Raw genomic sequence first — 12545 nt, 5'->3', positions numbered from 1 at the left:
GAGGTGAAATCGTTCAATTTATCCCTGTTGCTTTCTTTCATCTGTACACTCTTGAGGGAAGGTGATGTAGTAAGAACTTCTACACATTATAATTCAACCAGCAATCATCAGCAGTACTTCTTGAATAGATAGATAGACTGACTTTATTACGGTAATCCCTCTGGAGATCTTCAGGAAATTGGGTAGTGGAACTGGCTTAGGGGGAGAAGAGAACATCCTAGACCATCATTTAAAATTGTATTCTAAATTCTACTGGACTTTTTTTTAAATCCTGACAGGAGAGAGTTGCAGTAGTCCAGCCTAGAAGTAACAAACACGTGGCCAAGGGAAGGAAAAGATATAAAGGTGAAAGTAGGCAGTCCTTGACATGTGTTTTATGTGTAAGTAAGTAATTAAGTAAGTCATTTTTATTTGTAGAGCACTTTTCCAGACCAGGGTCACAAAGTGCTTAAACAATCCAAAATAATACCCCATTAAATATATACTTAAAAGGTCAAGACAACACGGAGAGAAAGGAGAGAGACAGAGGAGTCTCAGAGAATCAAGGAAAAGCCTGCACGATTAAAGTGTCTTAAGATGTTTCTTGAAGGAGTCAGTAGATCCATCAAGCGCAAAGAGAGGAAGATTGTTCCAAAGCTTAGGAGCAACAGCCTGGAAGGATTTCTCTCGTCTGGTCCTGAACCGTATGCGTGGGACCATCAGTAGATTCTGATCCACAGACCTCAGAGCCCGAGCAGGGGTGTAAGGCTGGATCAGATCAGTGATGTAAGGAGGAGCCTGACCATGAATAGCTCTGAAAGTAAGAACCAGAATTTTAAAGTTGATCCTGAAAGAAACTGGAAGCCAGTGAAGAGATTTAAGGATCAGAGAAATGTAAGTTCTTCTACTAGAGTGGGTCAGAATTCTCGCTGCAGAGTTCTGAATCAACTGCAGGCGAGACAGATCCTTCTTGTTAAGACATGAAAACAAACTGTTACAATAGTCCAGGAGAGAAGACACAAACGCATGGATTACAAGCTCCCGATCATGTTCCGACAACATTTTCCTAAATTTAGAGATTATTCTCAGTTGAAGGAAACAGTTTCTGGTCAGTTTTCTGCAGTGTTGAACAAGAGACATGTCTTTACCAAATACAACACCCAGGTTTCTCAGGCTCAGTTTGACGGACTAACCTAAGTCACCCACGTACTGACTCAACCCTGGAATCTTATCACCAGGAGCAATCACCAGAGTTTCAGTTTTGTCCAAATTTCACTCAGCCATTGTTTGATTTCTAGCAAACCAGTGACTAAGCTGTTCAGACTCCGGGGCTGGTAAGAAACATCAGGAAATCTCTGAATGATTTTAACCAGGGGAATCTGAGTCTGAGTTCAGTAAAAGGAAGTATCGGGTCATCCAGGACTTCATATCTGTAATACAGGACTGTAGTTGTGTTGCTGATTTCTTTCACTGACGTACAATAGGGAGTCATCAGCATAAAAGTTGTTTTCTCTTGTTAAATCTCTTTTCAACTTTTTTTATTTTTATTTATTATTATTATCTCTCTTCTGTTTTCATCTGCTTCCTTTCTGTCAATATCTTTATTTTTTTCAATATTATCTTTCATCTTTAGCCTCGACTTCTATCATCCGTCATGAGGCTCCTTTGATCTCCTTTTGATTCATTCATTTATCTCGATGAACTTCTGCTTTCTATTGGTCCTCGTAGTTCCCCTTCGAGGCAGTGGCATATAAAAGGTTTCTGGCACACAGCGATACCCAGCTGGTGGGTATGGTGAATTCCCAATACTTACCACACAGTTGTGACTGTTAACAATTTCTTATTCGCCAGACGGATGAGAAGAGTGGCGCACCAGATCTGACTGACTGACGTGACTATTGCATCATCTGATGATAACAGACTCAAGAAGCTCCAGTTTCTACCAAAAAAGGAATTTACATTTTAGTGACTGGCGCTTTTTCTGTTCTGTCTGTAATTTCTTCAACCTGGCATTTAATGTGTTTTTTTTTACTCTTGACTTTTACTTCTGCCTTTTTTTCCATTTTTTTTATTTATTTACAGCTTCCCTCGGTTTTTCTTATTAACTATCCTTTTTTCTTTTATTTTCATTTGTTATTTATTACTGGATACTGCATACAAAAATTGTTTTTATTTGTGTATATATTCTTTAAAATGTATTTAATCTTGTCACTAGCTTATTGTGTGATTTTATTAATTGTAAAAAAAAAGGGGATGAAATAATTCTTGTTCATTTGTTTACTTTTGAATTTGGGTGCAAACATTAAGTCTTTTTGACTAATTCCTGACATTATGAACTTATTCCTAATGGGTTTCGGCCTATCCCAGCTATTTGGGGGCGAAGCCTATGCAACTATAGAATGACTAAACGTTTGCTTAAAAAGGGAGTGACTCATTTCCTCGAATGACACCTGCCTTCTCCACCCAGGTCATCTGAGAAGCTGCTTTAGTGAGAAGAAAAGATTAAACATTAAACGAGAAGAAAGTATTTAATGACTCTTAATCTGCTTCATTAGTTGAGTAGTACTAGAATTAACCGAAGACAGTGAACGCATCAATGATAGGGGTTTTTTTGTAAAATCTTTCTTTAAAAGACATGAAAAGCGCTATATAAATACAAATTACTTACTTACTTACTTACAGATATTTCACGACACAATTTTGGTTAAAAAAACCATGGACTTTGTAGGCCAGCTCATATTTCAAGGCTTTCATTTCCTGACTTCTTCTCTGTGAGCGCTCACTATGACCTGCATGTGTCACCTCTGCCCTTGTTTCTGGTAAGCGCACCAGTCGGTTTACTATCAGTGTGGCCCCGCCCACTCGCTCCCTCACCGCACACACATGAGTCACTTCAACTGTGTGACGATCAGTCTGGCTTCCCATATGTGCACACACGTGTCAACCAACGTCAGTTGAATATAAATTTATTTATTTGTACAACAAACAGGTATAAAACATTCACTTTTGACATTAAATTATGACATAATTTAAAATAAATTACGACTTCGAACTTCCATCGAACCTTCCACCATTGCTGCAGACTTCTATCTGTCATCACGTGAGTTGAACGTTCTTCTCTGGTGGCACACCGAGTTGTGAGGCTAGCTTGAGGAGAAGTGCCTACTGGAGCGAGACGTCTTATGAAACAAGACAAAAGATGTAGGATCACAACTTGTGAGGGAACTCCAAGAGGAAGTTTTGTACCACCCGTGTGGTCGGCAGCTGCCGGACCTGGTTCAGTCCACCACAGAGCTCCATGATGCGTCGCCGGCACAGTTCCTGAAGCGTGGGTTTCCATTTCCTGTAGGGGGCTCTCAAGCTCTTCTTGGAAGAGTTGTAATGCTCCAGGAGGGTGAAGAGGGTCTGGAAGGAGCGCTCGTTGCCCGCCAGCGAGAACTTCTGCTGCTTGTACTCGATGCGTACGCTCGCGGGTCCACTCTTGCCGTGGTAGGACAGCGTGAAGAAGACGTCCTTCTGTCGGCTGTCGCGGATGAGGAAGGTTCCCAGAGGAGCTTTCCGCAGCATGGAGTGAGCCTCCTCCACTCCCAGGGGGCCCCAGTAGAAGCCGCTGCGCTCGAGTTTATACGCCGTCTCGGTGATGATCCTGCAGTCCTCCTTGGAGCTGAAGGTGGGGAAGTGCGTGGGAAACCTGCAGGAGAGCAGTTGGAACTTTTGCTCTCTGTGCCGGTCTGAGTCGGTGACTTCTCTGAGGGACAAAGCATTCTTGTCGAGGCCTTCAACAGAGCTGTTGGCTACCATCCTATATGGAAGAGAGGCACCAGACCCATCTCTGTCCACCTCCGCACTGACATCCTGAGGAACACAAAACAAACTTACTTTAGCTTTTGAATCACAAACATATCTTGTTAAACGTCAACATTTCTCGGGTCAAACGTTGTGTCTAACTTTAGGGCAGGTGTCACCAACTTTTTTGCAAATGTGAGCCACTCCAGTGGGATTGTGTGACCTGAAGGGCTATATTTATTGCCATGTTTTCAACACAGCATAGGATTTTTGTGTGGTGGAATAAAAGAATAAAATAAGATATCACAAAATAAGTAATAGAAAAACAGAACCAACAAAAAAAGGAAACACAAAATGAAACATGGTGTTGATAATGATATGATAATACAATGGTCACTGTATGAAAATGATTGTTTTATACTCCAGGAATTATATAATGACAAACTACAGTTTCAGTAAATGCATCTGGATGTATTTCTAGTTTTGATGCTAAAGAATCACATATTTAGTTTCTTTCTTGTGACATCATTTATTTTCTTCTTTGTTATAAAGGGGGAGAGTCTTCTCCAATAGAATTCCAGCCCAGACATGTGTTTTCACTTCACATTGTTTCCAGAGGTCCTGCTGCAGTGGTGATGCCTTCACTGTGACTCCGTAAATTTGAGAATCGTATCTGAGCATGCATCATGCAGACAAAATGTTATTATATATTATTTAATAATCTCTGATTGTTTTTAGTTTAGTCTAGTGCTTCGAAGAATTGTTTAGCTGACGGAAAACTACCCCACGCGTGTGACGTTAACATTTGCGTTAAGATCTTAATCTTTTTTTATCTTGCTTTTGGTCATAGCGAGATAAAAACACAGAACTATTACACATATATTTAATATATATATTCACATCATCAAAATCTGATTTAATAGCTTTAAAAAAAGTAAAACGAACCAAAAGCATCACTTAAATACATATTTATATTACCATTGCAAGGGTTACGATTGAAACGATGAAAAATATAATTTAATTGAGAAAAGGTATACTTCAATTAAAACTAAAAAGTAAAAACGTTTTATTCATGAATTACAGATAATAGAAGAAGATAGATAGATAGAAGAGAAGATAATTCAAAATATAAAATAATGTTGTTTTAATATAAACATCAATACAAAATAAAGAGACGACCAAATCCAATATATAATGTATTTTAATGTTAAAGCTGTAAACTGTGAAAATATATACTTTAACAGACCTATACGTCGTTTTAGTTTCACTTAAACATGACTTTCTAAGAAGTTGTAAGGATGCACGTTTATGATCAAAGACAGTAAATCTTCTCTGACGTCTTTATTTCAACATCTGAAATATGATCTATAATATCTGAAAGCTGCTTCAACCTTCTTCTAAAACCTGCAAACGAACTGCAGACAATGACGTCACCGAAAGGTTAAAATAAACTCTCACCGTTTTTTGATAGTGATTCACCAGGAGCTCCAGGAGTGAAAAGTAAATCCTCCTCTTGTACTTCATGAAGTTATGACGGTGTAGCTGTATTTATACTGCAGGACCACGCCCCCTCCCCTCCCCCGCCTCCCCGCTATTACCAGAAAATGAAACCAAACTAAACGAACCGCGAGATTCTCGAGCCGATTCTTGTAAGTGCTGCTTTTTCGGAGAAGGCTTCTAGCCACCTGTAGGGCAAGCAGTGAGGAACATTTATAGTTTTATCTTGACTTTTAAGGTATATCTTTTAGTGAGTATTGTTTTGATTGTTTAAGCGCTTTGTGACCCTGGTCTGGAAAAGCGCTATATAAATACAAATTACTTACTTACTTACTTACATAAATGATGGTTAAACACTATTCTGATGAATCCATGCATGGAAAACTTTACATGGTTTTGAACAAACCTTTGCGTCTATCCACCTTTCGGCAGCCAGAAAGAGTCATTAACATAAACTTTCTTTGAGTTATACACAAAATTTGTAAATGAAAATCAAAAATGAAATAATCACAATTGAAATGTTAATTTTGGAGTTCATTTAAGGAAACGTGTTATTGTTGATACATCTTAAACCTTTGCAGTTTATCATATGATCACATCCAAGATTGGTTGGCAATCAGAATTCTGGAATAGTTTTAATTCTCACAGCTGCCATGATGTCTGGTGTAGGCTAGGATGAGGACTCATACAGCCGTGTGTGGCCATGAGTTTCATTTTACTCACATTCGGTTCGGTCAGACATACGAGACTCTGCTCAGTGGCCTCGCTTTGGACGTTTCTGTATAACCATGACCAGGAAGAATAAGAAGCGAAGAATGGGAGTGACTGTGTGATCAAATACACTTAGCTAATGATGAGTTTTAGTATAATAGGCTCCCACTATGTTAATTTAGGATAATGTCCAGTCTGTGTAATAATGTTTACGAATTTCAACATTTTCAAACATCCTGTTCCTCGGCCAGCTCAGAGAAGGACCTGAGTCAAATCACAACGTCTACATCTTCACTGCTTTATTTCAGTTTCAGTTTATTTATTTAAAGGACAATGATATTGGTTTTGTCCCCAGACCTGGAGGTGCTGATCCTCATCCCAGCAACCTTAAGTTAAACCACAGAGAGCGGCAGACAACACAAGACCTTCGTAAAAAGTGTGACCTGATTTTCTATTTTAATCTTCTTTAAATAGGCTAAATCTGATAGTATATAGTATAGACTCTTTGCATGTGTAAGTTAAGGTGAAACTTAACCTAACTGCCTTCATCAGTGCAGGTGCGAGTCATGTTTCAGTTTCTCAAGAAGAGCAGAATCCTGCTGAAGACACTCGATTGTTTGACGACAAACACACTTTAAATGTGATGCTACGGTTGCTGTGTTTGTATTTCTGTGTACTGTGTATTAAAGGTGTCATCAACGCGCCACACTAGTTTCATTTCTGAGGAAGAGGGACAGTGGCACGAGAGCGAAAAAGCCTCTGCATCTCCTTGTTAGGTTTCAATACAAGTTTTTAGGAAACAGGTGTGTAGTTGAGTTCCCTGAGATGATTCTCCTTTGGGTTTTTTCACAACTAAAATGATTTGCTGCAGTTTTTTAGTAATTCAATCTAAAGCTCAACCAATCACACACAAATAAATCACAGTTCTTATCTAGGAAAATTATTTTTAGAAGACACAACTTCCATTCTTCTTTTCCTTTCAGCTGCTAACTTTATTGTCTTTTTTTACACACACTTGTTTAGATAGATAGATCGATAAACTTTATTCAAGTCCCAGTGAATCAACATGAGAGAATCACAGTACGACAGTGGCGAAGAATAACTTACTTTTAAATGACAGAAACCTCGAGCAGAACCAGACTCGGTGTTGACGGCCTCCTGCTGTGACTGGCTGGGAGGGAGAGATGATGAATTAAGAGAAGAGAGGAATGTCCACAGTTAAAGGCCATAAAAGTAAACGACAAATCCATAAAAAATAAACTTCCTGCATTGAGACAGTTTTCTGAATCATCACCATGTTGAACCCTTCTATATTGGTCCATTTCCAACCCATCCTGAAAACACACTTCCTGCTGCTTACCAAGAATCAACCCAATTTCAAGGGAGGAAACCTACGTTGCAGAGGTAATGATAAGTGGCTCAAGAGTGACATTCACATGTGTTGAGGGTGCTTAAAGGTCAACTAACATGGTACTCTGCGAACCAGACGTCACGAAAGTAAAGCCCAATATGACGTTCAGCCAACTGAGGGTTGATGATGCGCGGTGACAAATGCTTGATCAATCACTGCAGAGTGATTGAAACGAGATTTCATCTCAAGAAAAAAAAAGAAAACCTCTGCTGCTTCTAGGAAAACATCTTGGTCATCATCTTGAAACGATCGTTCCTCCAGCTGTTCAGATGGCAATGAAACTTCTCTCTCTGGAAAGTACAGTAAACAATAAACTAAATCAAGAGCATTGTTATTTTCATGCATTTTAGTTTAAATATGATCGTCAAGTTCTGTGTAAAACTCAACTACGGCATTCCATCGTACCGCCCTTAATAAGTTCAGTCTGATTTAAACGCTAAGGATGTCAATAGCTCGTGTGTAACAGTCAATGTTTTGTCTGTGGTTTTCCAACGTACTTTATTATCAAGCTTCTGTCAATCTTTGTCGTCTGTCCTAGTTCTACTCAAGGTTTCTGACAGTTGAGGCTCTAATGTAGATTTATTTGATATCACTATTCTATTTACTCCCTCCTAAAACATGTTCAGGGAAGAATAAACTGTTAGAAAGTGAAACAAGTAAATATCCAGCTTTGCAGGTTTAAGACATTTCCAGTTAAGATGTGGACTTCAAATAAACCAATCAATGCAGATCCTTTTGCTTTCACTTGCAAACGTTGTATGTTGAAGCAACGTAATTACAAGATAACAAATAAACTAATTAAAAACATGTGTTTTCCACATAATTCCAATTCCAATACAAATGTTTCTGACTTCCAAATTCTTATTAAACCTGAAATTTTAAATTTCATTTAAACTTCCTTTCCTTCAGTGCAACTGTAATAAAACACGTTTACTTGAAATGAGATAACTGAACTGAAGAGATAATACTGAAAGTTAAAATGCAATTAGATTATCTGGTTTAATGTTTTATGTTGACACAATAAAAGATAGTAAAATGAAAATCATTTATCTCTATGATTTGTATTCTAGTGAAACGACATCATGGCTGTTTGATTGTAGGGAAACATGTTTGGGTCTCCATCCATTTCTAGGAATACCTGCACAAATCTAAACAAACTTGACAGGAACTCCTCATGACTAGATGACAAAAGATGCCTTCTAAGTTCAACAAAAATGTACCATTTTAAGTAAGTAAGTAAGTAAGTAATATTGATTTATATTTTTCAGCTGCTAACTTTATTGTCTTTTTTTACACACACTTGTTTAGATAGATAGATCGATAAACTTTATTCAAGTCCCAGTGAATCAACATGAGAGAATCACAGTACGACAGTGGGGAAGAATAACTTACTTTTAAATGACAGAAACCTCGAGCAGAACCAGACTCGGTGTTGACGGCCTCCTGCTGTGACTGGCTGGGAGGGAGAGATGATGAATTAAGAGAAGAGAGGAATGTCCACAGTTAAAGGCCATAAAAGTAAACGACAAATCCATAAAAAATAAACTTCCTGTATTGAGACAGTTTTCTGAATCATCACCATGTTGAACCCTTCTATATTGGTCCATTTCCAACCCATCCTGAAAACACACTTCCTGCTGCTTACCAAGAATCAACCCAATTTCAAGGGAGGAAACCTACGTTGCAGAGGTAATGATAAGTGGCTCAAGAGTGACATCCACATGTGTTGAGGGTGCTTAAAGGTCAACTAACATGGTACTCTGCGAACCAGACGTCACGAAAGTAAAGCCCAATATGACGTTCAGCCAACTGAGGGTTGATGATGCGCGGTGACAAATGCTTGATCAATCACTGCAGAGTGATTGAAACGAGATTTCATCTCAAGAAAAAAAAAGAAAACCTCTGCGGCTTCTAGGAAAACATCTTGGTCATCATCTTGAAACGATCGTTCCTCCAGCTGTTCAGATGGCAATGAAACTTCTCTCTCTGGAAAATACAGTAAACAATAAACTAAATCAAAAGCATTGTTATTTTCATGCATTTTTGTTTAAATATGATCGTCAAGTTCTGTGTAAAACTCAACTACGGCATTCCATCGTACCGCCCTTAATAAGTTCAGTCTGATTTAAACGCTAAGGATGTCAATAGCTCGTGTGTAACAGTCAATGTTTTGTCTGTGGATTTCCAACGTACTTTATTATCAAGCTTCTGTCAATCTTTGTCGTCTGTCCTAGTTCTACTCAAGGTTTCTGACAGTTGAGGCTCTAATGTAGATTTATTTGATATCACTATTCTATTTACTCCCTCCTAAAACATGTTCAGGGAAGAATAAACTGTTAGAAAGTGAAACAAGTAAATATCCAGCTTTGCAGGTTTAAGACATTTCCAGTTAAGATGTGGACTTCAAATAAACCAATCAATGCAGATCCTTTTGCTTTCACTTGCAAACGTTGTATGTTGAAGCAACGTAATTACAAGATAACAAATAAACTAATTAAAAACATATGTTTTCCACATAATTCCAATTCCAATACAAATGTTTCTGACTTCCAAATTCTTATTAAACCTGAAATTTTAAATTTCATTTAAACTTCCTTTCCTTCAGTGCAACTGTAATAAAACACGTTTACTTGAAATGAGATAATTGAACTGAAGAGTAATACTGAAAGTGAAAATGCAATTAGATTATCTGGTTTAATGTTTTATGATGACACAATAAAAGATAGTAAAATGAAAATCATTTATCTCTATGATTTGTATTCTAGTGACTCCATCAAGCGCAAAGAGAGAGGAAGATCGTTCCAAAGCTTAGGAGCAACAGCCTGAAAAGATTTCTCTCCTCTGGTCCTGAGCCGTGTGTTTGGAACCATAAGTAGATTCTGATCCACAGACCTCAGAGCCCGAGCTGGGGTGTAAGGCTGGACATTTTAAGATGTACATATACATATATGTTTGTAATATATATATATATATATATATATATATATATATATTACAAACGTTATGAACATAACAAACATGTTTTATATATATATATATGTATAAAACATGTTTGTTATGTTCATAAGGAAATAAATACATCCACTAGTTGAGCACTAGCCAATTATTTATATTTCTAGTTAAGGAGGAAACTGAGTGGTTGAAATAGTTTTTAAACTGACATTTACTGATTAAACAAAGGAAATTCCCATTTCTGTAAATGAATTCACATTCACAAGAATTACAGTAACTTCCTCATCCATGCTTTAGAAAGATGTGTCATGTGAAATGACGCAGCACCAACGAGGCAAAGTGATGTTTCACTGATTATATCTTCCACTGCTTCGTTGAATCCAAACTATATATATTTATATATAATATATATTTTATGGCTCCATCAGAGCAGTACTGATTCAGAACCAGCCAATCCTGATGGTCTCATGACCTCTGATCCTAGTGACTGAAGCTCAAACTGCTGAAACTCATTTACAGAAAGAGTTTGAATTAAAAGGAAAAGAAAATGTAACCAATGAAGAAAGCAGATAAAACGCAGAGACGCTACTTTGAGGTCCAAATAACTTATTGTATTTTTGAATAAAACTCAAGTTATATTTAACTCTTTGAAGAGTGAGCTGCAGTTGTATAATATAGTGTGTATGTGGCTGGAACAGCTGCTTTCACACTGATTTAAAAGAGGGAAGGAATGTCTTATGGTCAGGGATGGACCTGAGGGTGGCTGTGAGAGTCGTGAATGTGTTTCATTTCTTTCGCCTCCATCACTGAACATAGATGGTCTCCGATCTGGAATCTTATTGAGCAATCAGCATCTTTCTTTAGTGTAGATCATTGAAAGGTGTGCAAAATCCATTTAAATTTTATTCATGCACACGGTCTTTATTGACGAGCAAAGTGAATTTACTAGATAGATGGATAGATGGATGGATGGATGGATACATTGAAATTGTTTTTCCAGCACACACAGCAACACAGACGATAGATTCATAAAACAAGAACAAAAAAAAAAAGGTTAATAAAAAGAAAGTGCAAGATTGCACAATCTAAATCAGAAAATAAAGTGCCTATAAAAAATTGTAATGACAGTATAGGTATTCATTAATATTAATATTAATTATGTCTTGTCGTGCACAATGATAGAGTAATTGATTCTAATTGGATTTTCTTTTACTGCTCCTGTATTCTACTCATACCTACGGACAATTTCCCCAAGTTTGTTATGTTATGTATATAACTAGTTTAAACATGGTGTATGTGGGATGGAAGTTTGAAGGAATGAGAAAGTGAAAGAAGCCTTAATGGTGATCCTCCTCTGGCAGTGAGCTTTCTCAGGCATCTTATGTAAGTTGTTGATCAAGATGGTGCATGCATGGTGGACGAGAAATCAAATCCAATACAAGGTAAAAAGACGTCATTTGGGAGACACTTAATTTAGGTGAGAACTCATTTGTTACTGTAGGCAGAGGGTCTTCGCCCCTGGCATGGAACCGTCAGTTCTAAAGATAGCAACGTCTCTTGGAAGGTTTAGTTACATTGGACCTACACTCACCTGTCTAAAACTTTTTTTTCAAAGATCAGCTCAGAAGCTCAGTGATCCAGGAGAGACTCACAGTAGAAAGGAGGCTTGGGCATCATTACAAGGATTTCTCCAGGAGGCCTCTAAAACGAGATGTCCTGGGCAAGTGGGAGGAAGCCCATCAGGCAGAACGAGGACATTCTGGGAATTGTAAGGCTTTGCTTTTTCTCTAGAATCCCCTAGATAATGGGTTTCAAGATAATGGGTTTAATAAGGTTATCCTTGAATTTACAGTGAAATGACATAGTGAACTTCAAATGTTATATTTTTGGAGTCCTTGAGGTGACGTCTGTGTTTTTTTGAGTTCAACAGTTGACAATGACGTTGTTTCACCAGATAAGCAAACGAAAGTCGAGTCATCGGTTAAACGGAAATAAGGAATCAGCTGAAAAATGATGGTCAGAGAGTGTTACTAATGTGTTTTTTTCCGTATGAAAAAAGAAGATATGACACTTCCTTTTAATATGAAAAGAGGATCTGTGTCTTTACAGTAAGCGCTTGTGGTAAAACTAATCATTTTTTGTAACAACTGAATCGTTTTACTTATATTTGAGATGTAGTTCACTTAGTGATACAAAAACAATCAAATGA

General features: G+C 37.7%; 1 protein-coding gene across 1 annotated transcript; it reads right to left on the bottom strand.

Annotated features, from left to right (window-relative positions):
- Positions 1–2929: 2929 nt before the first annotated feature.
- On the bottom strand, positions 2930–5278 carry socs1a (suppressor of cytokine signaling 1a). Its single transcript, XM_087810141.1, has 2 exons — positions 5224–5278; positions 2930–3834 (listed from the first exon to the last, which is right to left on the bottom strand). Exon 2 carries the CDS (start codon positions 3778–3780, stop codon positions 3187–3189), a length of 594 nt encoding a protein of 197 aa, XP_087666267.1. The 5' UTR covers positions 3781–3834; positions 5224–5278; the 3' UTR covers positions 2930–3186.
- Positions 5279–12545: the final 7267 nt, after the last annotated feature.

This window comes from Callionymus lyra, chromosome 15, assembly GCF_982586985.1.
Source record: "Callionymus lyra chromosome 15, fCalLyr1.hap1.1, whole genome shotgun sequence".
In the NCBI taxonomy this organism is placed as follows: domain Eukaryota; kingdom Metazoa; phylum Chordata; class Actinopteri; order Syngnathiformes; family Callionymidae; genus Callionymus; species Callionymus lyra.
This window is presented reverse-complemented; position numbering and strand designations above follow the sequence as displayed.

Coding starts and splice junctions, on each gene's coding strand:
- socs1a (XM_087810141.1), bottom strand. CDS start 3,780: ATGGTAGCCAACAGCTCTGTTGAAGGCCTCGACAAGAATGCTTTGTCC.